The sequence below is a fragment of the Porites lutea genome, chromosome 8 (assembly GCF_958299795.1).
Source record: "Porites lutea chromosome 8, jaPorLute2.1, whole genome shotgun sequence".
Classification (NCBI taxonomy): Eukaryota; Metazoa; Cnidaria; class Anthozoa; order Scleractinia; family Poritidae; genus Porites; species Porites lutea.
Window position 1 is genome coordinate 21,386,974 of NC_133208.1, and position 25,440 is coordinate 21,412,413.

The following is a 25,440-nucleotide window of genomic DNA, read 5'->3' on the forward strand; positions in this document are numbered from 1 at the left end:
GACCTTTAAATGTTTCTTCGTATTATATTTGTTGTCTTGATTGTTTGTCAAGATCTCGTTCTTACATGATCGCTTTGCCAGTTGTTGTTTTCAGTCGTCCGTGAACGCGTTGGTCACGCTCTACATCCAATGTTTATGCTCTGATTGGTCAAAATTTGACAGGTGAGTTCATGCGGAAAATTTATGCAGCATCTTGAAACTTGTTTCCTGTGACAGCTGAAGCTGACAGAGTTTTGTGTCAACTTGTCATGTTTTTAACTGTCTTTTTCTACCGGATGTACGAAATGAAATTCAGCTACTATCAAGAGTCTTCTGTTATTCATGGCTAGTTTGTCTATTGGGTTTTTGGATGAGAAATACGTCGCCTGTCAAAGTCGGAACTCCGATTTCGGATGGCATCGATTCGTTTTCGTTTTTCACCTTGCTTGATTGAAAAGTCTGAAGCGATGTAGCTTCCAGGAGCTGCCTGAGTAATTATTGTATTTGTGTTTGTTTTTTTCATATATCTAATTTCATGAAGCCGAGCGCAGTTTATGAGGCTATAGTTTATGCATGTTGAGATACCTGACCTATAGTATGAGGTTTGATTTAAGCTTGCAGAACTTTAAAAAGTCTCGAGTCGATATTTTCTCACTGCAAATAGAAAGAAAAAAACGTTGCGTTTTTATTTTGGCTGTAGAAAGAAAGCTTTGAACAATTTTTTCGCCTCGAGTTCATCTTTGAAAACAGCAAACACCGGGAAGCCGGGTTTAAAACATAAACTTAGGCTTTAAGCATTAAGACTCAGGATTCTTAGAGATACTTCGTGAATGAAAATTGTTGTCTCTGTAAATGTTTCACCGAATTATATTTCTTTTATTGATTGTTAGTAGTCTCTCTTGCAATTTGCCGTTAATGTTTTCAGTTGCAGGAGTACTCAAAACGTCGCGCGTATTAAACGCTTGTTAAGTTTACACATAGTTATAAAACCATTGAATAAAAAAAAAACAATAAATTCTTTATTATGTTGAAATGTAACTCTATTAATGTTCATTCAAACACTCCACAGCTTGCAACTGGCTGGCCGTTATATAGGTGATTTTGGAAATTTTTTTAGCGGTTTCGCTAAAAGCCCACGCGTGCTTCGATCGTCCTGAATATTGAATGAGTGTAATTTATATTTCAAAACTGTGAAATACTGCGTTCTGTCTGAGGTCTGTGGACAAAAGACATTTCGAGTCTCGCGTCACGCAATCGCACGCGTGAGTTTTTAGTGATCAGATTTCATTTTTTTGATTGACAGTTACTCTGATTTTGTAATTCACACGCGGTCGGGTTTTTGTTGTTGTCATGAGTTGTTATCAGAACATGTAAGTTTTAGGAGCCGTAAAATTAAAACCGTGAGTTTATTTAACCGACGAGATATCGTTTGTTGTCTTCGCAACATTTTTTGGCGACCACGACGGGAGAAACCGAGAGACCGTTTTGAAGAGTTACCGGGAGATTCATTCACCGTACGCAAGCACTGTGGTAAGCTTGAATTTTTGATTTGTGATTTCGCCGCTCAAGATGAATGCCGATGCAGAAGAAACTGGCGGTGAAAATGGTCCGGGAACCGAACAGACCGAAAACAAGGACGATGAAGAGAAACTGGAAAGAGAGAAAGTGTTATTGGATCTGAAAAAACAAAAGAGACTACGAAAAACCGAGATGACAAAAATTCGCCATCACATGGAGAAGCTTTGCATCACGCCGAAGGATTCGCCGAAGGACGTAGGCGCTATTGAGAAAGATATTGAGCAACTTTGGTCGCTTCTGGAAAGCACACTGGAAATACTGGATGAACTGTGTGTTGTTTATTTGAAAAATGGAGAGGAAGCAAATAAACAGGCGTCTATGGAAGAAGGAAAAACGCTGGAATCGGAAATTCAAGCCGCAATTGAAAAGGCACACGAGGCCGTGAAATCACACGCTCAAATTTCTGTCGCGACTGCTTCGCACAGTGAATTTGTCGCTCATTCAAGTCCGCCGATCGTTTTGCAGGGTTCGCTCAACCCAGTTTTGCCTCCAACGCCTTCCCAAAATTCGCACAGCAGTCAAGGAGAAATAAACGTTCCTGAAAGCCCGCAAATCAGTCATTCCGCGAATCATCGCCTGAAGCCATTGAAAGTACCGACGTATGGTGGAGACAAGACGAAATTTGAGGAGTTTTGGGGCTTGTTTGAAAGTCTGGTGGACCAGTCCAAAGAATCAGTCAACCTAAAAATGGCGAGATTGAGGCAGAGCTTGTCCGGCAGCGCGCTGGAAGCGATTCGAGGGCTTGGGGTGTCAGAACCAGAATATGAAGAGGCAAAGGAAATCTTGATAGCCAAGTTCGGCGGTCAGCGGCGGCAACTGCAGGCCTACATGGACCAGCTGGAAAAAATGCCCAAAATGGGAAACAACGACATTCAAGGATTTGAAAAGTTTGCAGATTTAATACGTATTACTGTGGTTAAGCTTAGGGCCGAGGGGCGCGATGGAGAGCTTGGAGAAGGAACACTTCATAGCCTGTTAGTGAAAAAGCTCGCGGAAGTTCAAGTACAAGGGTACAGCCGTTGGCTACAGAAACAGAGCCGGGAGCGATCTGTTGTAAGTTTGCGGGATTGGCTTAAGGAAGAAGTACACATCCGCGTTGAAGCTAAGGAGATGGCGCATGGCTTATCGGTTACAGAGAAATCTGATGGATGGCAACATTCAAATCGAAATCCAAACAATCGAAACAGGCCCAGAAATTTTCACGTCAGATCAGATTTCGCCAGGAGACCACCAGGCTCAGGCCAGCCTACCCGAAAACCGCCGTGTCCGTGCTGTGGTTCCCCGAATCATGGAGTATGGGCCTGCTTGGTTTTCCAACAGAAAAGTTACGATGACAAATGGACACTGGCTAAAGAAAAACGATTGTGTTTCCGGTGTTTAGGTGATGATCACCAGGGAAAGTTCTGTACGAAGTCACAAACCTGCCAAATCAACGGTTGCCGGGGAAATCACCACCGTCTCTTGCATGAGAATCCGCCTGCCACGAACCCACCCATGGGGACTGCTCAACCAATGATCAGCTCTAACAGCTACCCGTCATTTACTCCATGGGAGGGGGCAGTCGGCCCCGTTTTATCACCCGAGGGTGAGGACAGTCGTGCCTCGCGAGCGATGACTACTCACAACCCGAGAAGCCCAAAAGAAGCCTACTCACTGCGTACCGTTCCCGTGTGGGTGAAGGCACAAGGAAAAAAGCTTAAAGTGAATGCAATCCTAGATGATGCCTCAAACGAGACATTCTTGAACGAAGAAGTGGCCGGAGCCCTTGGACTAAAGGAGTCTTATCAAACCGTGAAAGTTCATGTATTGAACAATTCTGTAGAGACGTTTCAGACTATGCCGTTAAAAGTAGAGATCGAAAGTGTTAATGGTCAGTTTACAAAGGAAATTGAAGTTAAGACCTGTCCCCGCAATGTCACTGGAAATTACCAAGTGGAGAATTGGAATGCGAATAAAGGCAAGTGGCCTCACCTTGCACAGTGCGACTTCGCGTCACCAGCAAAAGACGGCTTGGTAGATTTGTTGATCGGTGTTGATAATGCTGACTTGCATTACTCGTTTGCTGATGTACGTGGAAAGGTGGGTGAATCGGTGGCGCGCTTGGGTCCGCTTGGGTGGACTTGTATCGGACCTCCAGATGGTAGAGCGGAGACTGGAACAAGAACGCATACAATTCGAACACTGTTTACAAGGGATGTAGGGCCGGTTAGTGTAGCAGGTGGTTGTTGTGATTTAGATGGAACGCTTAGGAGGTTTTGGGAGATCGAGAGTTATGGAACTGAGCTAAATGACCGAGTCGTGTGTACTGCAGAAGAGAGATTGGCCTTAGAAAGGGTTAGCAGCTCAGTCTGCTACAACGGTGAGAGATACAGTGTTGCTGTGCCGTGGAAAGGACAGAGGCCTCAACTTCCCGATAATCGTCAGATGGCAGAATCCCGTCTTCTCAGCACAGAGAAAAACCTAAAAAAGAGAGAATTTGTTGAGAGAGAGTATAAGAAGACCATCGAGACTTATGTGGAGAAGGGGTACCTGCGTAAAGTCCCAGAAAATGAAGCACCGCCCCCTGAAGTTTGGTACCTACCACACTTTCCGATTGTTAGGATGAGCAAGTCTACAACCAAAGTAAGGATAGTCTTTGACTGTTCCGCCAAATACAAAGGAATCGCTCTTAATGATGTCATTCATGCTGGGCCGAAACTTCAGAGAGAACTCTTTGATGTTCTGATCCGCTTCCGCCGTAACCCGGTTGCCCTTGTCTGTGACATTCAAGAGATGTACCTCCAAATAGAAATTGAGTCTGAAGACCGACCGTTGTTTCGAATCCTGTGGCGAGACGGAGAAACAGGCCGCAACCCAGATGTGTATGAATTCTCTAGAGTTGTTTTCGGGAAGAACTCAGCTCCCTTCGAAGCCCAATTCATCGCCCAGGAGAATGCCAGGCGGCACCAAACCGAGTTCCCATTAGCTGCAGAAACTGTCCTTCAGTCCACCTACATGGATGATTCGTTAGACAGTGTTGAGGAGGACGAGAAAGGAGTCGACCTGTATCACCAGCTTAATGCATTGTGGGCAAAAGCAGGCATGCACGCCCGAAAATGGGTGTCGAATTCAGCAACGGTGATGGCAGCCATACCCGAGGAGGACCGAGCCACAGAAGTGGACATAAAAGACAGTAAGGATACAGTAACGACAACGCTTGGCTTACAGTGGAACAGCACCGATGATTTATTGGCCGTGCCTGCAACACCCGTGACCGAGGGCTACCCAATTACTAAGAGGAGTGTTTTGAAGAAAATTGCAACTGTTTTTGACCCGCTTGGCCTGATAAGCCCTTTCGTCGTACAAGCGAAGATTATGCTCCAAGAACTGTGGAATCGTGGCTATGACTGGGATGAGGAGGTTCAGGACGAAGTGGCTAATCGTCTTCAGGTCTGGTTCTCACAGCTGTCATGCCTAGAAAAGGTCAAGATTCCACGGTGTCTGCAAAACCAGCAACCAGTCAAGTCGAAGGAGGTGGTGACCTTTGTTGATGCCTCAACACAGGCCTATGGAGCTGCCTCCTACTTACGCTGCGAGTATGAAGATGGTACCGTGTCCGCACAGCTGATAGCTTCTAAGAGTAAGGTTGCCCCGCTTACCCCCATGACCGTGCCAAGGCTGGAATTAATGGGAGCCATAGTGGGTTTAAGGTTAACCCAGTCCGTGTCCAGAGTCCTGGAACTACCCGTGAAAGCAGCGTCGTTATTTTCCGACAGTACAGACGTGCTATGGTGGATTCGTGGAAGAGGCCGAGACTTTCGACCCTTTGTGGCAAACCGTATTGGGGAGATACAGATTAGTACTGAACCGGTACAGTGGCAACATGTCTCCACCGACAAAAATCCTGCAGACCTGTGTTCCCGAGGAACGAGCCCAGCTGAGCTTGCTAAATCCGAACTATGGTGGAATGGCCCGGAATGGCTGATGAAGGAGAAAAGTGAGTGGCCTAAGATGGAGTTAGCCGAAAGCCCGAAAGTGATGCCCGAAATGAAGTCGACAACAAAACAGCAACAGGGTTCTACCACCCTCGTGACAGTGCAAGAAAACCAAGCTCAGAGGGACAAGCCAAGTCAGGGTGGCAGTGTTCCAGTCTGGAGATTGAACCCGAAACGCTTCTCAAGTTGGAGCCGACTGGTGAACCTACATGCTAGAGTAAGGAGGGCGCTCCACAACATGTCGAAGAGGGGTCCGCGACAGACCAGCAAAGCATTGTCACCGTGTGAAATAAGAGAAGCTGAGGCAGAGGTGGTGCAATCCTGTCAGCGCGAAGCATTCCCTGACGAATACAAAGCTCTAGTGACCGGGAGACCAATACTGACCAAGAGCCGACTAATGAAGTTGAATCCTGTGTTAGATGAAGAAGGCTGTATCCGTTCAAATGGAAGACTCCAGTTCGCAGAGTACCTGCCTTACGATGTGCGATTTCCAATGATACTGCCTCGAGGACATTGTGTCACGAAGCTCATTGTCAAGCATTATCATGAACAGGCTAACCATACAGCAGGAACCAACTTTGTCTTGTCCCAAATCAACCAGAAGTTTTGGATCATTGCAGCCCGGGAAGAGATCCGAGAGTGGGAGCGAGAGTGCAACATGTGCAAACGAATGCAGAGCAAGACCGCTACACAGATCATGGCACCGATTCCAGGGATCCGTCTTCGCTTTACCTTCCGTCCCTTTGACCAAACAGCCGTTGACTATGCTGGCCCCTTTACAACCGTACAAGGACGAGGTGTGCGCCGACAGAAGAGGTGGCTGTGTTTGTTTACTTGTCTGTCAACCCGTGCGGTCCATTTGGAGGTGGCTTTTGGTTTGGACACCGACAGTTTTCTGAATGCCTTTACACGCTTTACAAGCAGACGGGGAGCGCCAAAGGAAATGATAAGCGACTGTGGGACCAATTTTGTTGGAGCCGTCAACGAACTAAAAGAACTGATCAGTAAGCTGGACCAGGACAAGATTCAGCAAAGCACAGCCAATCGAGGTGTAACATGGAGATTCAACCCCCCCGGGGCACCACACTTTGGTGGCATTCACGAGGCCATGATAAAGTCGGCCAAGAAAGCTATTTACGGAGTAATCGGAACGAGTGACGTAACTGATGAAGAGTTAATTACCGCAGTGACTGGAGTGGAAGGACTGCTCAATGCACGACCGCTCACCTACCAGTCAGCCAACCCCCAGGACATTGTACCGCTGACTCCAAACCACTTCTTACACGGACAGTTGGGCGGTCAATTCGCACCTGAAACCGTTGATACCACCGAGTTCAGTCCACGAAAACGTTGGCGAAAGGTCCAGGAGATAATTTCCCAAGTCTGGAGGAGGTGGCTACAAGAGTACCTTCCTTTGTTAAGCAGAAGGCCAAAGTGGACCGAAGTGGTCAAGGATCTGAAGGTGGATGATGTTGTTCTCGTCCTGGATTCTAAACTGCCAAGAGGACGATGGCCTCTAGGACGCATCATCGAAACTTATACAGGAAGGGATGGCCACATCAGAGTCGCTAAGATCCAATGTGGCGCAAGCACCATCGTTAGACCAATTCATAAACTGGTGCCCTTGCACGAAAGTTAGAACACTGAACATTTCTCGTTGTTATAGTTTTCTGTTTCAATCTTTTATCGAACAATCACACTGATCCTTACCTCCCAGTGTGGGGAGGGGGAAATGGACAAAAGACATTTCGAGTCTCGCGTCACGCAATCGCACGCGTGAGTTTTTAGTGATCAGATTTCATTTTTTTGATTGACAGTTACTCTGATTTTGTAATTCACACGCGGTCGGGTTTTTGTTGTTGTCATGAGTTGTTATCAGAACATGTAAGTTTTAGGAGCCGTAAAATTAAAACCGTGAGTTTATTTAACCGACGAGATATCGTTTGTTGTCTTCGCAACAGTCTGTATGATAAAAACAGCGCCTCATAGTACTGTTTCACCTCAGACTGTCAGATTTGATGTATAAAAAGTATAAAAGATTGGTTTACACGCCCCCAGATTTGTTAGCAAGATTTTGTAAAACCAACTTGTCAAGCGGAAAAAATTCTGCCGGATTTGCTTTCCAAGTATTTGTTTTCCAGGCCTAATGTACTGTGATCAAGAGCCATTATGGACGTTACATGTGATCGAAGATGATTGCTATTTTTTGGGTGTACATATAAAGGCCGTCAACTCGATGTAAGGTTTGGTGCACTCTTGGACTGTTAGCAAATTATTTTTCTCTCAAATCACTTAGCCTTAATCCCTCAAAACAAAAGTCACATGAATGTGCTCTAAAGTGAACTGATTTGTGGAATACAAGTTTATTGTTTGATTGAAATTACAAATTTATTAATGGGAGCTTCGCTTTTAGCGCTGGCTAAATCTATTTTATATACTAAAACAGTGGATAGTGTTTTTCGCGCGCTCTGATTGGCTACTCAATCAGTGAATATCCTGCACTATTCACTGATTCACCTCCAGTTCGTCCGAGCGACCGACGCCAAACTCGCTTGAGTTGCAAGCAAAATGCCTTCCCGGTTTGCTGCCGTAAACAAACAAAGAAATTTCACAACTAATCAAGCAAGCTGTTTCCGAAATACACGAAGAAGGTGACGAAGTTCGGATTGGAAGTTTTAACAGGTAAAGCTTTGTCTTTTTGACACGAATTTATCGATAAAACCGGTGAAAAAGTTTTTTGTTTACAAATGCAAATTAAGCTTAAGTCTTGCTTACTTTATTTAGTTGAGTTATTCATAAATAAGCTTAAAACTAAATTTAAAAATCTTTTTTTATAGAATGATTTTAAATACAAAAAGAATTCACAACTCCTTTTGAAGAAATTTCCCCTCAAGAGCTAAACAAATGCCCTCAAAAGTTTTAGTTGTCGGCAAGAAAAAGCGACGGCCGCGCCGCCCGGTCATTACGCGCCAAAATTGTAATCGTTAGCAACACTATTTGAGTTAAAAATCGTCATTTTTGTGCTCAATTATCTCACTGTTTTAGTATATACTAAAACAATTATTCACCTCAGTGTCGGTGGCTAGTCCTGGATATTTACCTCACTGCTTCGCAGTTCGGTAAATATCCAGGACTAGCCACCTCCACTTCGGTGAATAATTGTTATATATTATACGATGAATAAATGATAGCGACGCAAAACAATGACTCAACAACTGGACGATGGAAGACTGAACCCAAGCAAGACACCCTGTTTTTGGCGCGAAATTGTCGCGGCTGCAAATTCTCTCCGCCCGCGCAAACAAACAAACTACGCAGATCTGAAGAAAACAAAAGCTGCTTTTTTGTACGAAGCAGTCCAGCTTTTTCTTAACAAATATTTTCGCCCTTATCTCTAATAGAGTTTAGACTACAAACTTGTTCAAAAGGTACGTGTCATTCTTTTCTATGTGTGCATGCAAACTTCATAGTTGTTTTACTATGTTAAGCTTACAGAAACCAACTCCGAACAGGCGTGTATATCGTGCTTGGGAGCTTTTCTGATCGTTAAATCTGGTTCAGTAAACTATAAAAATCTTTCTGTATCACAGTAGAGTTTACATTAGATCAAGCCCTTTTTCTTAATAGGGTTAATGCATTTCTGCAAAAGTAATGCCTGGCTTATATTTCACAAAGCAATTCAACTCAAAACTTCATGCGAGAACCTACTAACATCAAGATTAACCAACTCTGGTTTTTCTAACAGTTTATATTTATCTGCGAGAACTACTCAGGTAATGAAATAATATAAGACTTACATATATCTTTTTTCATTGACAGTGTACTTCAATAAAAATGTCTGTACCAGACTTTGATGGGCATATTACTGAAGCAAGTACATAAGCTTATTTGAACAGGATTCAGTGCAGTTTATCAAACAAAGAAGTGTGATTATTTGAAGACTTCGGATGTTTTGCGAACGTGAGTATCTCTTTCTATTGATTTTTCTGGGTTCTATACGTAATGGGGCTTATACTGCATAATTAATTTTTAAAATATTCCATTAATTTTTCTACCACCACAGTGGCAGCTGGGTATGTTTCAACATTTAATAACAATCATTCAAACATACCGAGCTGTCCCTTCATTATTGTTACTGGACAATAACTTTGGGGGTTAAAAAGGTAGAAAAATAGCCGCGTAGCCAGCTTTTCCGCGCGAGTTTTGTGCAAGAGGGCAAAAAAAGAGGAAGGAGGGGCCGGGAGGGGCTAACTCGCGCAATAACTCGATTGGAAACGCTTGTTATGCAGGCTAGGTATAATATTAAGTGTTTCTTTAGTTTAATTTTAAGCTTTGGGCATAGAGGGAAATTTTGATTGAATTTTCCTGGACTTTATTATGTGATAATAAGGCTCGATTCAAACGTCAAATTTCACAGGTGACGAACTTAATGACAATACATGTACACGAAATGCAATGTTTCCATTCAAAAGCATTAGGTTCGCTACACATTTTTAACAGGGTCTTTAAGTTTTGATAAAGGTAAAGAGAAAGGGGGATTTTCTGAAGAAAAGGAGCGATAGTAAAAAGGGAGTGGGGCCAAAAAATTTATTTAAAACACTATGACTGAACTTTTTATCTCAAATTTCTATATTTTTTTTGCAATTATTTCACAGATAAAACAAGCAAGGCAAAGTGATAAGTCTCCAGTGGGAAAAAGAAGCACACAACAGAGGAAGATTGAAGTTAGATACATGGCGTTTGTCTTTCACTTACATCAAGAGTCAAAAGCACTCTAGAATGAAAATCTTCGCAAAGATAACATCAAGACAGATAGGCTCCTGATCAAGAACATTTCTTACTTACCATGATTTTAGCACTGGCTTTCGTGAAAGAGTGTTTTAAACTATTTTTCAGGTTGCCGTCCGTGACAACAGCGTGAATCTGGAACATTTATAGTGCTTCAAAAATTTGCGGCAGTCATTATGATTGTCCATTGACAAACTGCATTGAGTACTTTAGACAATAAATCGTGAAAATGTTTTAAAAAACCATTTTTATGCGTTTAAAAAAGTTTTAATCGGAATTATTCAGCTTTCTAATCATCTAGTGAGGTTTTAGGACAACAAAGTACAAGATTAAGAACTCAATCTCTTATCTGTCCACCTTTTTAAACGGTATCCAGTTCGCAATTGAATTTGACTGAAAATCTCAAGTTGGATTCTAGCCTGTATATCAAGCGCTTATGACTAGCGAGGCAATAACGCGGCATTCGCGCGAAACGCGAGGAGAACGAGGAATTCACGCGAAGCGCGAGACGAGCGAGAAGCGCGATGCGAGGGGAGGAAAAAAAACAAACATATTTGGCAACACCTTTGTTAAACCTTTGACTTAAATCTCACACGCATTTGACGACAACTTTGTCACACATTTGACCTGAGGCTCAGACACTTTTGACGACATTTTTCACAAGCCTTTGACTTTAGTCACAGACATAACTTTGCCGCGCTTTTGTCACACCTTTGGCCTGAATCTCAGACATATTTGACGACGCCTTTGATAGGGGTACAAATGCTAATGAAATATACCTTTGACGCGCGTCAAAGGTAGGGGTTAAAGGCGTGACAAAAAACGGCCTTTATCGGATGAAGACGCGCCTTTGACCGCGGGTAAAGGTAAACATTTGTCGCGCGTCAAAGTTGTACAAAGGTGTGCAAAGGTGGCCTTTATCGCGCGTTTGACTTCACCTTTGACGTTCGGTAAATCCGTTTTTTCGTCCCGTGTTATAACTAAGACAGGCAACGATCTCTGCAAAGCAAGCCGGCCCGACTCATGTAATCTGGCCTCCTAGTTTTATAGCCCAATTTTACGCCCTCCTCCTTGACCTTACCGATTTTTCAAAGCCCCCCCGAACCCACACACCCAAAATTTCAGTCTTCCTTCAAACATCTTGATACCCCCTTTTCCATACTAATAAATGTTTAATGAGTGTCTTTACATGTGATACAGACACTGCTAAACTTAACGTCCAAATTTTTAGACTACTAGAGCAGTGTACAGTTTCATTAAAGTGTTGATTTATATGAGAAAGACTGATCGTGAGTGGTCGCTGAGTGGTGGCTTACGAGAGCTTAAAAACAAAAGCAAATTCCATTTGGGTAATCCCAAAAGTGGTCGCGGTCACTTACCGGAGCGGTCGCTTCAAGAGCTTTTCTTTACAAAGTTAAAGTAGTTCAAACGGGTTACCACACATGTGGTCGTAACTAGAGCTGGTCGCCTACGAGAGCTGTCGCAAGGAGAGCTTCGACTGTACAACTAACTTTACACATAAAAAGACATCACATACGCCTAGTACAGCGACGCCCAAATATACGCTCCCACAGCGTCTTGTCTTTGTTTTATATACACCGTGGGCATGCATTTTTGGATGAGTAGCTCAGCGTTTCTCTTAGGAGCGCCCTGCTTAGTCTTAGTCTACTGTGCCTAAAACGTCCTTGGTCAAGGTGAAATCCCCGACAAAAATTTCATGGTGTTTTTAACATCTTCGCTTAATTGGTGGCTCTCGTAGTTGTTGTTGTAGTGATAGCGGTCGTGATTGTTCTGTAGTAGTTGTGCTTGACTTGCTTGTGGCCGTTGTGGTTATGTCGCTCTAAACAAGTTTAAAAAATGGGGTTGACGGGTTGCAAAGAGCACACTAACTTCAGCTGGAGCCAGAAGACCATATGCATGCAACGCATGAGAGGATCTATGGGGGAATAACGTCTCCAGGTTGCTGGTTTTTGGTAGCCGGCAGATAAAGGAATAATCTCATCTCTCTTCCTCAAGCACACAGCGTGAAAAAGTGCATTCACGTAAGCTAACTATACTCTGAAGTGACTGCTAGGGATTACTTGATGCGAAGGTCCTGAGTACACCGACAGCGAATCGTGGTGTCTGGGAAGAAATCTCCATGAATGTCCCGTGGTGGAAGGATATATAATGGCGGTGATGTGGTTGTGTTAGTAGTGTTACTGATCGTTGCGGTCAATAAGGTCCTTGTAGCTTTCGTCGTCATCGTAGTATCGTTGATGACACGGTTGTAGTAATGATCGTGGGAGGTAGGCCAAAACGGAAGTTATTTGTAGAACAAGGATGGATATTGCCCCTATCCACCTCCACGCGGACTAAATGGGATTGGAAAGTCTTAAAAGGGCTTTTAGATTACTGTTTAGCACCTTAGATTAGCAAACTTTTTCCCTTCAAAAAAGCCATGAATAACATAGACCTGATTAAAATTAATAGCATTTTGCGGTGTAGTGTTTCACTGGATTAAGGGTTTACTACCCTTACGGCCTATGCCCATCGTAAGTTTATCTAGATGGACTGACCCATGTGGGAGATGTCCTAGTTGTGAAACTTGCGATCGTTGTGCAAGCTATGAGAGATGTGTCTAGCTACAGGCGCGTTTTACAGCGTTTTATTCAGTTCTTTTAGCGCCAGGTGAGGGTATTTTCATCAGTTGTTGGTTGAAGCGTTTGAGTGTGTGTGTGTAAAACGGGGGCAGATCTAGGGGGAGGGTGTAGGGGGTGCGCACCCCCCCCCCCCCCCCGAGATGACCTGCGGTTTTCTAATACAACTGGTATTCTGCAAAAAAAAAAACTATGTGGTTTATTGGTGTCGAAGTAGAGCAAGAGACGAGTGCACCCCCTCCTAAAAAAATCCTGGATCCGCCCCTGTAAAACAAGACTGCAGCTCTCGATTTGTGTATACTCTCAGAAAACACTTTCTGCCGTTTTTCCAGAGACAAATGGGTTGGGCCACAATTTGAGGTACAACCCTTACAAGTCTATTAAGAAACGTGCCTCATTTTCTACGAGAAGCCCAACAAACTTTTAAAATTACGGAATGAAGGACTATCTAATTGATAAACTACTCACGATGCAATTTTTCTTTACTTTACTTCAGTCAGTTACAATAAATAAGTACATATCGATGATAACTAATTAAAGTAAAATAAGTAGAGAATAGATAATGGCAGAAACAAGACAAAGGAAAAAAACAACGCTTATGGCAATGAGGAGGGAAACTGATGCCCAGTGAAGAACACGCAGTTTCTCCTTTGTTTCGTTTCCCCTTTTACCCAACAGCTGTCAGTGGATGGGAGGAAGGAGAGTGATAACCTCTCCCCCTTCTCTACTCTCTCCTCTGCAGAGGACCAAGATGGCTTTTTATTTCCAGAAATTTTCGGCTAAGTGGTGCTAGGCAGTGTGAAGAAAGGTGGTCGCCTGATCGATCTTTTAGTTTCCGCGCCTGCTCCAGCTTCATGCAGTGGAAATCCAATCGACGAACCTCTGTAAAGGAGATCCCGGTAGTCCTAACTGATAAACTACTAATACTAGAAGGAGAAATTGGGCGCTAGTAAACTTAACTTAAAATCCTCATCTAGGTGTGTAAATCCTAAATGATGACCAAACTTTGTTACCAACAGTCAAACAATATGGCAATGGTAAGGATATCATAGAGCATGCTCTTTCGTGTGAGCAAGAGTTTTGGTCTTGTGTTGAGAAAAACTGAATATATGACTCAACGTTAATTTACTATGTTTTTTAAAAGTAAGTTCAAGAATAACTTGGAAGATCTTGTGGAAGGTCCAGACCATTTGAAAACCCTTAAGGTATGTTCCAATGCAAGTTCATTCCAAGTTTTTCATCCAAAATGTGCCATGCATTAAGTTGGATCTACTATTTTGCTTGTTTGCTTCTGCAATGTTACCCCACCCCCTCCCTTGCACTTTGACATAATAAATCTATTATTACAGTGTCCCTACTGTAACCTGGTCAGAATTGACAAATCTGATTAAAAGAAAATAATAAACGAAATAATTTATCAATTATTTTGTGCTTTGTGATGCTTATCGTTTCCTTATGAGCTGCTGATTTGCTACAAAAAGTCTACCAGTGCTTTCTCGTAATGTATTGCTACTTTCCCGTGATCCAATTGGACAATTTTGTCCTTTTTACAGTAGTTGCACTGCAAGTATCAACATTTCAAACCAAAGTCTATAGATCACGTTTCTCTGTATACTATGACTGAATAGTCAAACTAAAAATAGAACTTTCACTTACTCCCAATTCATTACACAGGTTGTCCCATTCGCCAGAGCCATAAGTAAGTTCTTTTGCTCAAAAGTCACTCAGGTGACAACGCTTAAAAAGTCACTCGTAGTCAACTTCAGATAGACCTTTAAAACTAACTCTTACTATGTACCTCCTAAGATATCAAATAACATGTTTAAACAAAAAAGAAAAAAAAAATAGAAAAAAAAGGAAGGAAAGAAATTACTGTCACTGACAATCGTGAAGGTACCCAAATTAAACGTTTTTCAACAATCACTGCCCCCAAATAACTGGTTTCCTCAAATAAGCACCATGAAACGAACAAGTTAAAAAATTTCATATGCACTATGGTGCTCTCTTGAGTAAATACAGTTTACTCTGTCGTTGTCTGTATGTTTTGTTGTCAGAGTAGCTGTATTCTGTTCTGCATCATTTATCTACACCAAGCAAGAAAGGTAGCTTAAGAAAACAGCTGTCAATTTGCAACGTCACCACTGATCTCCTTGTGCAATGGCAGGTATGGAACTAGCAAAGAATATCCAAACTCATGACATGTCTCTACACAAACTTGGCTAGTGTTCAGATGGGTTAAACAGGGTGTAAAGACAGTCAGTTTTACAGCCTGCCATTCGGGCAAGCTGTAGCTAGCATGTACTAGCCCACAAGTCATTTCAACTAGCCCCAAAACTCTTTTTGATTAGCAGGATTGATTACAATCCTTCTGTAATTGGAATTTGCCCAAAAAAACAGCACTCGCCAGTCGGGCAAGTTAAGAACAAAAATCACTAGCCTGATAGAAAAATCCACTAGCCCTGGGCTATCGAACACGACTTTCTTTGCATGCTAGGTTAAAGCGAATACCTGTTAGAGTAGTGATTTTTGCATATTTTGTTCCTCACATGATCTACATCATTTTGCAGAGAAACCAGTAGTCTGCTACACAGCCATTTTTAGTGTCGTCACGCAAGGCTCCTCCCCAGGGGGGGAGCGTTGTGTGACGACTCTAAAAACGGCTGTGTAGCAGACTAAGAAACCAGTGGAGGTGTTGCAAAATCTTGGCCGTTTTCTCAGTCTACCAAAAAGGTACAGATTTAGCAATGACAGTGAATTCATTTATCATAAAAATATATTTTTCTTTAAATAGTTAAATTTCAAAATCTTAGCCAAGCTTTTTGGTTTGTTGGAATAAAGGTTTAAGTGATTATCTTGGTTAGATTAGTTACCATGACAACTCATATGCCGTGTTTTCAGTTAACCCTTCAAATACCACGAGTGATCAACATCAGTTCTCTCCTAACAATAATAGAAGGTTACAAGAATTAACAAAATAATTATCAAGGAGAAAACACTTTGATCTTTTTAACGAATTCTCTCAACCAATTTTTTAAGGGATGTATGAACATCAGTCAGGAGAATTGGTATGTGGATATTAGGCCATAAAGGGTTAACCTTTTTCAGCATTTTCAACACGTCCGCTTGTGCAATATCTTTCTTTCTGTCATGGCTAAATCCCCTCTATAACACTCTGACAATGTTTTCAGAATTAATCTGTCCAAGTATCAGGAAATCTGTTCTGGTCTATGCTTTCTTGGCTTTAACAACAGCTTTTGGTGATCCATTAGCTTTGTCGTACTCCTCGGCATCAGCTTCCTCACTGTCCTCGGCAACCACTTCTTCCTTTTTCTTCTTTTCGCTCTCCTTCTTGCTCTTCTTTTTGTTGTCCTTCTTCTTGGAAGGTGTAGCAGTGCTGGCTGCATATTCACGCCACATCCTGATCTGGTAACAGATGAAGTTCCAAGCCAACCATGCTTGCATAAGGATAACGCCAGCCATTGCAGTGAGTCTGATAACAAAATTTATAATGCACTGATCACTTAATTCAACATCCAAGCAGAGATCTAAATTTCCAAACTGCACAATGTAAACATATTATATAAATAAAATTAATAAATAAATCCTAAACCCAGTTCTCCAAACCCAGGGCAAAAACTTTCACTCGTCCTCTCGTCTGAGACGAGTAGGTTTTGGCCTTGGACGACTGAAACTCATAAAGCACTCGTCCAACCGGATGAGTAAAATTTATCTTGAGCAACATTTTTTTTTTCAGCTTTGTAAGATCTGGAGTCGATAGCTTGCATAGAATATAGTACAGGGCGCAATGTAGAAATCTGTTTTGGCAACGTTTTATTTTCTTTGGACGAGTGAATTTTATGTTCAGACAACCAAAACCTGCAAAGTACTTGTCCAATGGACAAGTGAAGCTGAAAAAAAGTTTTTTGCCCTGAAATCCTGGCCCCATTTCAGGCCAAAAAATGTCATTTTCCACACCAGTATCCTCTGGATAGAGATTTATTTGATGGACATTTACACACTTTTGATCATACTTGCATGGAAAAGGCATGTTATAAATTTTTAGTTATTATTATTATTATTATTATTATTATTATTAGTTATTATTATTATTATTGGATAACGCTCTCCAACCTTTAGACAACTGGGACCTGGCCTCTAAAATCCATACCCATTTTCAGACTAGGCCTCTAAAATCCATACCCATTTTCAGACCTGGCCTCTAGGCAGAAATTATGTTATCATTCCTTAGATTAGAATGCAAACAAAAAATTTCTTAAAATATCTTTCAAATTCGCACATTTCTCTTTCTTTCCTAATCATTTGGAATTGAAACAACAAGTACGTACATTCATCCCTGTGGTTCCCTTTGAAACTATATCAGCCCAATTCCAGACCAAAATGGGCAAAGTGTATACCCGTTTTCAGACCAAAACAACACAAAAACCATACCCTTCGGGGCCGCAAATACCTATATTGTTTTATAAGGGAGTAATCCCCCCTTCCCCTCTGTAAGCAGTAAGCTTATGAAATTTAAAGTTATATGATTCTTTGCTTGTTGTCCCAAGGGTATAGTAGAGCAAGTTGCCTGAGGGGGAGGTACTGGCTGCTGCAATAGCACAGCACAAGTTTGGGCCTCTCTAATACCCTTCCCCAATGGGGGCCTGATTTCTGTTTTTAATAGGCCTATCCCCCTACCTCACCCAGTAATCAAACCCTTAGAAGTCACCACTTGGCTACAAAATTTATCACCTAAAAGCTGTTAGTGAATGACATTATCACTGTGTTTTAATTGCTACAGTTTTAGTAGACATGCACCTGCATCAACAGAATATGCTTGATTGAACTTACCATTGCCTAACATTATTGTGCATGGCAGGTATTATAAGCAGATTGTACTATTACTTATCAAAGCTGATCAGCATGCCAAGAAAAAAATCCCAACCCCTTGATTTCAAGAGAGTTGTGAATGACCCCCCACCTCTCTCTAACCTCCCTCCCAACAATAAATTTATTTTTTTACAAAATTCATGACATTATTAAATTCTAAAAATCACACCACACGTTCACCCACTCATCTACATAAATTACCCTTTGGAGTCTTACCGAATAGGTGGACTGTTGAAGTTTCCCAGGTTGACATTCAGACCAGCATTATCAAGACGTGGAAGCCCATACCTATTATGCACCATTAAAAACAAATAATATAATACTTTAGGATAAGTTGAATCAAACAAAAAACCTACATTGTAAGGCAAAAGGCAAGTCACATTGATTAACAAGAAAGTTCATACCAAAAGGTCATAAACGTCAGAGCAATTATTGCAAATCGTGCAATGGCAAACAGAAAAGTCCAAACCCAGAAGCTAGAGGAGAGAACAAAAGAAATATGTTTACAGAGGTTTCCATGATTGTATTTTATATGTCTGATTAAATTAATAAAATGGACACAGTTTGAAAAGTACCAAAAAATGCTTGTCTCAAATAGGTGGCCGTCTGACCATCTCTAGGTGTCTGTTTTAGCAGGGTGATATTCAGATGCATGGTAATAATCCTCTTCTAGTGCAAGTAAAGTAGTGCATCACAAAATGCTATAAATGAATCTTGATCTCTTGTTTAATTCTCCTTTAGTTTCACAATTGAACAGAAGGCATTTCTGAGGAGAATCTAGAAGTTCATAAAATGATTGTCTTAAAGAGGTGAGTGTCTGATTGGGAGTCCATGGAGGGACCAAAGGATGGAAGCTGGGACCAACTCTAGGTGTCTGTATTCAGGTTGTAATAAGTCTCTTGTTATGGTTACTAATGAAAGGGTGCATTGAAAAGGCTTTAAATGAATCTTGATCTTGTGATAAGTTCTCCTTTTGTTTCACAATCATACACAAGGCATTTTTGAAGGAAATCTAGAAATTGACCAACTTTTGGACTTTTCCCAAGCAAGCTTCCAGCTGGAACAAACATGTACTTACAAGGTCTTGGCAACATCTTCTTTGCCACTAATACGCAACATTCTCATTGCATGGTTAATGCACTCCACAAAATAATGAACAACCAGGCAACAGATGGTGATATGAGTAAAGCTACAACAAAAATAAAACCAATTTAATTAAACTCAATTTTGTTCAACTTAAGTTGTAATGAAAATACAATTAGTTATTTATAGTGGCAAAATTGGAATTAGGTATTGGAAAGCTGTTTGTTCACGACTTTAGAATATTCCAATACATTGACAAAGAATATATAATTATTGTCTTGAATTTTTTTCCTGATCTTTGCTTTTTATTGGGAAAAGCCATTGCATAAGTAGAGTTTGCTTCATGTGTAGCTAAATACGGTCAGCACTCAAAATAGATGTACCCCTAAATAACTGGAAAAAAGAAGCTGCCAGGCTTATCAGAGTTCTAAGGGGTCCTTTGAAGATAACAAGCTTGGAGATCAAGCTCGTAACATCAGCAGAAATACTTACTTTAGCATGTACGCAGCCCAGATGAAAAGCAGATATTCAATATACAACTGAATCTTGGGAAATATCTCTTCCTGCCAAAAACAAAAGATAAAGTACTTTAAAATAATATAACGATATGATTGAGGTTGATCTTTACTTGAGATTTATGATAATCAATATAAGTACAAGTATATAACAAGATTGCCTTTACAGCCATTCAGAGTGATAACCATCAAATTTCTCCTCATAATATCAAATGCTTTATGGAACAGAATGATTGGTGACAAGAATTAGGAGATAATCACCCAAGATAAATTTAATAGATACCAGTAGTTCACAGAGATGCCAACCACTGGGGATAAAATATCAGGAGAACATCTTTTTTGCAGTACCCACAATATCACCCAACCCCCTGCCCTCCTAAAACACACAAAATGACCCAGTAGTCACATGATAACAGGAGAGTGGTTCAGGACACTATATGAAGTCTTACATGACGTAATATTATCCAAAACCGCTTCAATCACTACACTTACCCGTTTGGCTCGCATGAAGTACAGTTCAGGAAAGCAGTGCACCCAGAATGAAATTTGAAGAATGAAGTAGAATTTGAGGGTGAATCTGAAAGGGGTGTCAGATAGAGTATATTTCAGTCACAATATATTAGAGACCTTTAGATTCAAGCAGGAGAAAATCGAGTATGGGATTTCACTTCAACATGTCACGTATATTCTCAAGAACTAGACTCACCAGAAAGCTTCATTGCACTTTGTTTTCACCAGAAAAGTGAGCACTGTAACCTTTATTGAAGGAGGTAAAGCGCTCCCCCGATGACAAAATGATTAACCTTCCAACATTTGATAATTTGTTTTCACCACTACAACATTCTGGTAAGAACTCATCGTAGAATGACAGCTACTACACTGTATCATGTTTTCCAACCAAAATGACGCTGGTTCACAAGCGAGCACTACTTAGTATAGAGAAAAATCTTGTACTCGCAGTTCTTCTGGTCTTAAAATCTAAAGGTATCTATTATATCATCATCATCAGCACACAATTCTTGATGTGCACGGTTTTCATGGCAAAGGTGTTAGCAGTCGGTGGTACTTTTACAGGCAAGCTGCAGGGTCCTGCCTTGGAATAAAATTTCAGAACTGGTTGCAGAACTAAAGTTGGCAGCCGCATGTTGAACGCAAAACTGAAAAGGGCAGGGCAAGTAAAAGTTGAGATTTAATTGGTCATTTTAAGGTCTTGCATTAAACTTGCCACAAGTCATCAAACTGGGAAAACAGACCTGAAACTTAATTCACTCAGTTTCCTAACCATAATCACTAAACTCCACAGTTAATTGGCATTCAGCACCCATCAAACTAAAAAATACCCCTCAGCCTGCCAACATTGCATCACTATACAACAGTTCTGGAATGTTAACCAGGACATCAAGGGTCACTTTATTTTTACCTGGGCCAATAAGAGGGCAAAGAAACTGGTTCAAGTCAATTTTAGTCCTCATGGTTAAGAATTAGTTTATTAAACAGTGGACTAACAAATGTGCTCAGAACTTACGACATTTCATTGTGAGGGTAGCCTTCCCAAAGTTTTGAAATATGAGGAATAAATCCTTCCTACAAAGAAAAATATTATTAACACAAACACTAAGAACTATGCTTTATGCAGAAAATAATAAAATATTGTATACAATGCATTAGCCAAGATGGAGGCAGAGCTCCAGCCTTTGAAGATATCAGCATAGCAAATATAATTTTCTATGAAGTTTTATGCTGGGCTCCCTGTGCACGAGTTAAAAAGGTTCACCATTTGAATTTCCTAAAAATATTCTTAGATTCCACCAAATTGGATGTCTCCATCATTTTACTGTATCATGCATACAAATATATCTCACAATGTACACAAATATACTGTTTTACCTTCAAAATGATATCTGCTCCCCAGGCAGCAAAGAAAAAGTAGAATGGAAGTAATATCCCAGAATCGTTAAACTTGGTATTTTTTGTTTTTGAAAGGCGTAGTTTACGGGAGACTTTCTGTAATCAAAAAAAATATATACACTCATTACATTACCCACAGGAAAAAATAACACATTCCCATTTTTGGATATTTTGGGGTATTTAAAGAATACCCACAAAAATCCCAAATATGGAAGAGTGAGACAAGTCCCAATTATCTGGGAACTTGGTTGGGAATTCCCTGGTTGGGAATTGTCTCACTTTGCCAAATTTGGGATTTTTATGGGTATTCTTTAAATACCCCAAAATATCCAAGAATGGGAATCCATTATTTTTTCCTGTGACCCACACCAAGATTTCGATTAATAATGGCACTTGGGGACAATCAAAAGCATTTTCAGCTGACGGATCTTGTTGCTGGTTCTACACCACGATAAGTAGTAGACCTTGAGACAAGTTATGGTGGGATGACTTAGTAGTCTAATGTTCAAATCTACTGAAGAAATCCTATGGTGTTACCAATCCAATGAGCTCTCTTTGGCAGAACATTTACATGGTGCTATTCACTTCTTTGAATTTTACAAAAAGAATTTGGAACTTTTGTGAATTCTAAACATTGCTAAAAGAATGTTCTTTCTTAGGAACACAAATCTGAATGCAAGGGTAAGGGAATATTCATATGGGATTTTGTTCTTAGGGACTATTCACATAATACCAGAATCACCGGGTTTTCATTCTCAACGGATTTCATTCCATCTTCATACATTTTCTCTGTATTATTTGTTTACATGATACCAAAATGACATTTTGTTCCCATACAAGTCGTTCCAGAATGAGTTCATTCTGTATGAATTTCAATCCACATGAAATTCTCATTCTGGTAAGAAATTTCATTTTGCTATCATGTAAACTGAAAAGGATCTTTGTTCCGGAATGAAAAATCACAAATCGTGTAGTCTGGAGCGAGTGGCACATGCGTATCTAATCTGGCACAAAAACCACCTGAGTGAGAACGCCTTAGGCTGAGATGGTCAATTTTATCATGTGAATGCAGTCTGAGCTTCACTCTGGAACGAAACTAAATTGTGGAATGAAAGCCATTCGGGTATCAAAATTAATAAAGAGTTCCTTAGGCTAAGACCTAAGCATAAAAGGGCTGGAAATGTTTTGCTTTTCTACTTACATCCCAGACATATTCCTGAATGATGGCATGAACAACAATCCATGCTAATGAGTAAAAGAAAATTGTGCAGAAATCTTTGGGTCCATTTGTGTATGTTGTCGGCAGTTCCTCAGTACCTGTAGGGTGAAACAAGTATATGCCATCAAAGATCGAGGTCACGAGAATCAAGAAACTAATCATCAAATAAAAAAGTGTTTTAACGGTCCACCTTCATCTGTTTTGCTTTGTAGCCTTTTTTTGCCAGTGTCAGTGCACTGTTAAAGGTGAGTCAATCTGATACAAAGATGTCAACCTCTGGAGATCTGAAATCTGGAGATCTATTTCTCTCTCTTTTGCATCACCCACCCCCCCCCCACCCATCCCATATTATCACCACCAACACCACCCTATCCATTCCCCAAATTATAACATGCTTAGTGCATTGTATGTTTTTTTACATGATGTACAGACCATCAGAATTTGCTTTTAAGATTGCGATGAAGTTAATCATCATCAGTGATGAAATATGTTCAAAAATGTCCCAAGAATTGTACTATGAATGAAAGAAATTTTTCGAATTATAGGAAAAAAATGGGAAAATTCCCAACAAAAGCACTAAAAAACCCAAAAGTCTATTTCATCTAGGAGATTAATGGACACCCGATATCTGTCCAGACTGTTTTTACATAGAATATGTCAAAGTAATAACCTCTCAAAATGTAACTTAAATTCTTTAATTGTACAAAAATTTCAAACCAATACAAGGGTCATTTAAAGAGCTGAAAGAATTTTGTGGTGTACGTAGGTCAACTACGGGTGAAAATTTGACACAGGGTCTTTAAACAGGTCCTTTAACAAATATTTTTAAGTTTCAGCCCCCAAAGTTAGTTAAGGAAGTGTTAAAAACCTTAAGTACTTCACAAAATATTACTTAGCAGATTTTAGGAAAGATAAATAGTAAAGTATGTATTATCTTTAACAAATTAGGAATGGTAGGAATATATCTGTACCGGCCTTTTGTCTTCAACTAAATGACCAATCAAATATTCCCACGACAATAGAAGCACCAAGCTAAAATAAGATGGGAAATGCTCTTATGAGACTTTCGAAAAAGACATTACGTATTTTTTACTTGTTTAAAATAAAAGTTGAACAACGATCGCTGTCTTTAGAGACAAAAAATCTGAAACCCGCGCAAATACATTGCGTTTCACGTGGTACCCTGATATGTCGTTGTACGTGCGGGCCTCACATGTACATTTGTTAATATCTTTTGAATAGAAAGGGCTGTGATTTCCTTTATCAGACTTACCGTTAGTAGTCCTGGTCAGATTATGCTGAGGTGCAATAAATACAGCCGCTACTTTGCTCGTTGCCTAGTTATACAGCAGTACAAAGAAAAAGAATTAGGTTTTTGAAAGGTTTTACCAACACCAAGACTACACTACTCCCCCAAAAAGCGAAAATCTCACCTGGAACATAAGTCCCATCATGAAAACCATACAGATACAAGAGACTATATCGCCATGATTGGTAATGACGAATTCATGGCTGAGAATCGGGGCATTCTTGCCCGTTTTTCGTCGGCCAGGCATTTTTTCTGCGATGAAGCAGAAAGAAAGAAAGAGAAAAGAAAGAAGGTAATTCGGGCCCAGGCTTTCAATGCCATTTGATTTGTTACCAGACTGTTTCCGTTGAGGGTTGGACTGGGTAGGTTGGGGACAATACAACGAGGCTTTAAGAGTTCATGAGCAGAAAATGTGGTCTTTAATAAATGTTGATTGTAAATATTTGAAAACATTGCGAGATCGAGAAATGTGTTGCACTACTTCTGCACAAAAACTCGGCAAGATGGTTAAAAATGAATTTAAAAAAAAAAACACTCTTCGGGCCCGAAAACTCTTCGGAAGTGTTGTGACTGTTTTGAGGAAATGTACACCTGGCTGGAGGAAGAATAGTAGACTTAATAATCATACAGTTTTAAAAAATAAAGAGATGAGGTTTTGTCAGATCAGAAGCAGGATAGGGCTGGGAGAATCACATACAGTCAGAATTGAGAATTCCTCCATCGGGGAAGGCAGCATTGCCGAAAGATCAGCGTTTTATTTGCAATTATCAGCGTTTAACTTACCACCTTCCCCCTATAGTTGGAACCACTCGTAAACGACCACCTCTCACTATTTCGCTGAATGTGCTTTGTTCCCGGGGGGTATGTACCGCCCCAAAGGTGGGGTTTTTGCGCCATCAGTTCGGTCTCTGAAAACGGGTATAGATTTTGCCCATTTTGGTCTGGAATCGGGTATGGTTTTCGAGGAAACTACGGGAGTGTATGAACGTATTTGTCCTTGCACTTCCAAATGAATCAGGAAGACAGAGTAACTGAAGCGAAATCGTAAAGATTTTTTAAGAAATCTTGTTGGAGCTCTAGTCTAAAAATGATGACTTAATTTCTTCTAATTCTCGCAGGCTACTGAAAAATAAGAAAAAAATGCTTTTATTACTACTGCACCCTCATCAGACTACTGTTTAGGGAGATTGTGACAAATTGTAGCATCCCTGATAATGAATCATAAACATGCAACCTCGTAACCAGGGCGAAACCGTTTTCTGGTGGAACTGTGTTCTCCGCCACTCGCCCACGTATGAGCAAGGCCAGGAACCACTTGAACCTGCATCCTTCGTCACCGTCGCACCATACCATTTGACTTAATCATACGGTGGCCCACAAGGGACAACGCTTCTACTTGAAAATGTAGTGTCGTTCTGTAAAAATACAACTGTTATTTTTAGAATTGAACATCTTTCCTTAGAATTCTGCAATCGTTCCTTGTAAATCTGCGATCGTTCCTTAGAAAAATAGCTGTTCTGTGGAAACAGTCGCGAGCTTGTTCCGTAGAAATCTAGCTCTT

At 40.8% G+C, this 25,440-nt stretch overlaps 2 protein-coding genes across 2 annotated transcripts; one reads left to right on the forward strand and one right to left on the reverse strand.

Moving 5' to 3' along the window:
• Positions 1-1,548: 1,548 nt before the first annotated feature.
• Positions 1,549-7,170, forward strand: LOC140945342 (uncharacterized). Its single transcript, XM_073394377.1, has one exon. It carries the CDS (start codon positions 1,549-1,551, stop codon positions 7,168-7,170), a length of 5,622 nt encoding a protein of 1,873 aa, XP_073250478.1.
• A 6,258-nt stretch (positions 7,171-13,428) lies between these two features.
• On the reverse strand, positions 13,429-24,143 carry LOC140945881 (translocating chain-associated membrane protein 1-like). The gene is made up of 11 exons (XM_073394940.1): positions 24,004-24,143; positions 23,844-23,907; positions 22,553-22,668; positions 21,331-21,447; positions 20,969-21,027; positions 19,936-20,020; positions 19,421-19,491; positions 18,924-19,034; positions 18,250-18,321; positions 18,062-18,133; positions 13,429-16,448 (listed from the first exon to the last, which is right to left on the reverse strand). Exons 1-11 carry the CDS (start codon positions 24,124-24,126, stop codon positions 16,184-16,186), a joined length of 1,155 nt encoding a protein of 384 aa, XP_073251041.1. The 5' UTR covers positions 24,127-24,143; the 3' UTR covers positions 13,429-16,183.
• Positions 24,144-25,440: the final 1,297 nt, after the last annotated feature.

Excerpts from the sequence above, each read along its gene's own strand:
- LOC140945881 (XM_073394940.1), bottom strand. The coding sequence starts at position 24,126 with ATGCCTGGCCGACGAAAAACGGGCAAGAATGCCCCGATTCTCAGCCAT. Across the intron at positions 18,134-18,249 it reads CTGACGTTTATGACCTTTTG|GTATGGGCTTCCACGTCTTG; the intron begins GTATGAACTTTC and ends GGTGCATAATAG. Across the intron at positions 16,449-18,061 it reads TTCAACAGTCCACCTATTCG|ACTCACTGCAATGGCTGGCG; the intron begins GTAAGACTCCAA and ends TTTTGTTATCAG.
- LOC140945342 (XM_073394377.1), top strand. The coding sequence starts at position 1,549 with ATGAATGCCGATGCAGAAGAAACTGGCGGTGAAAATGGTCCGGGAACC.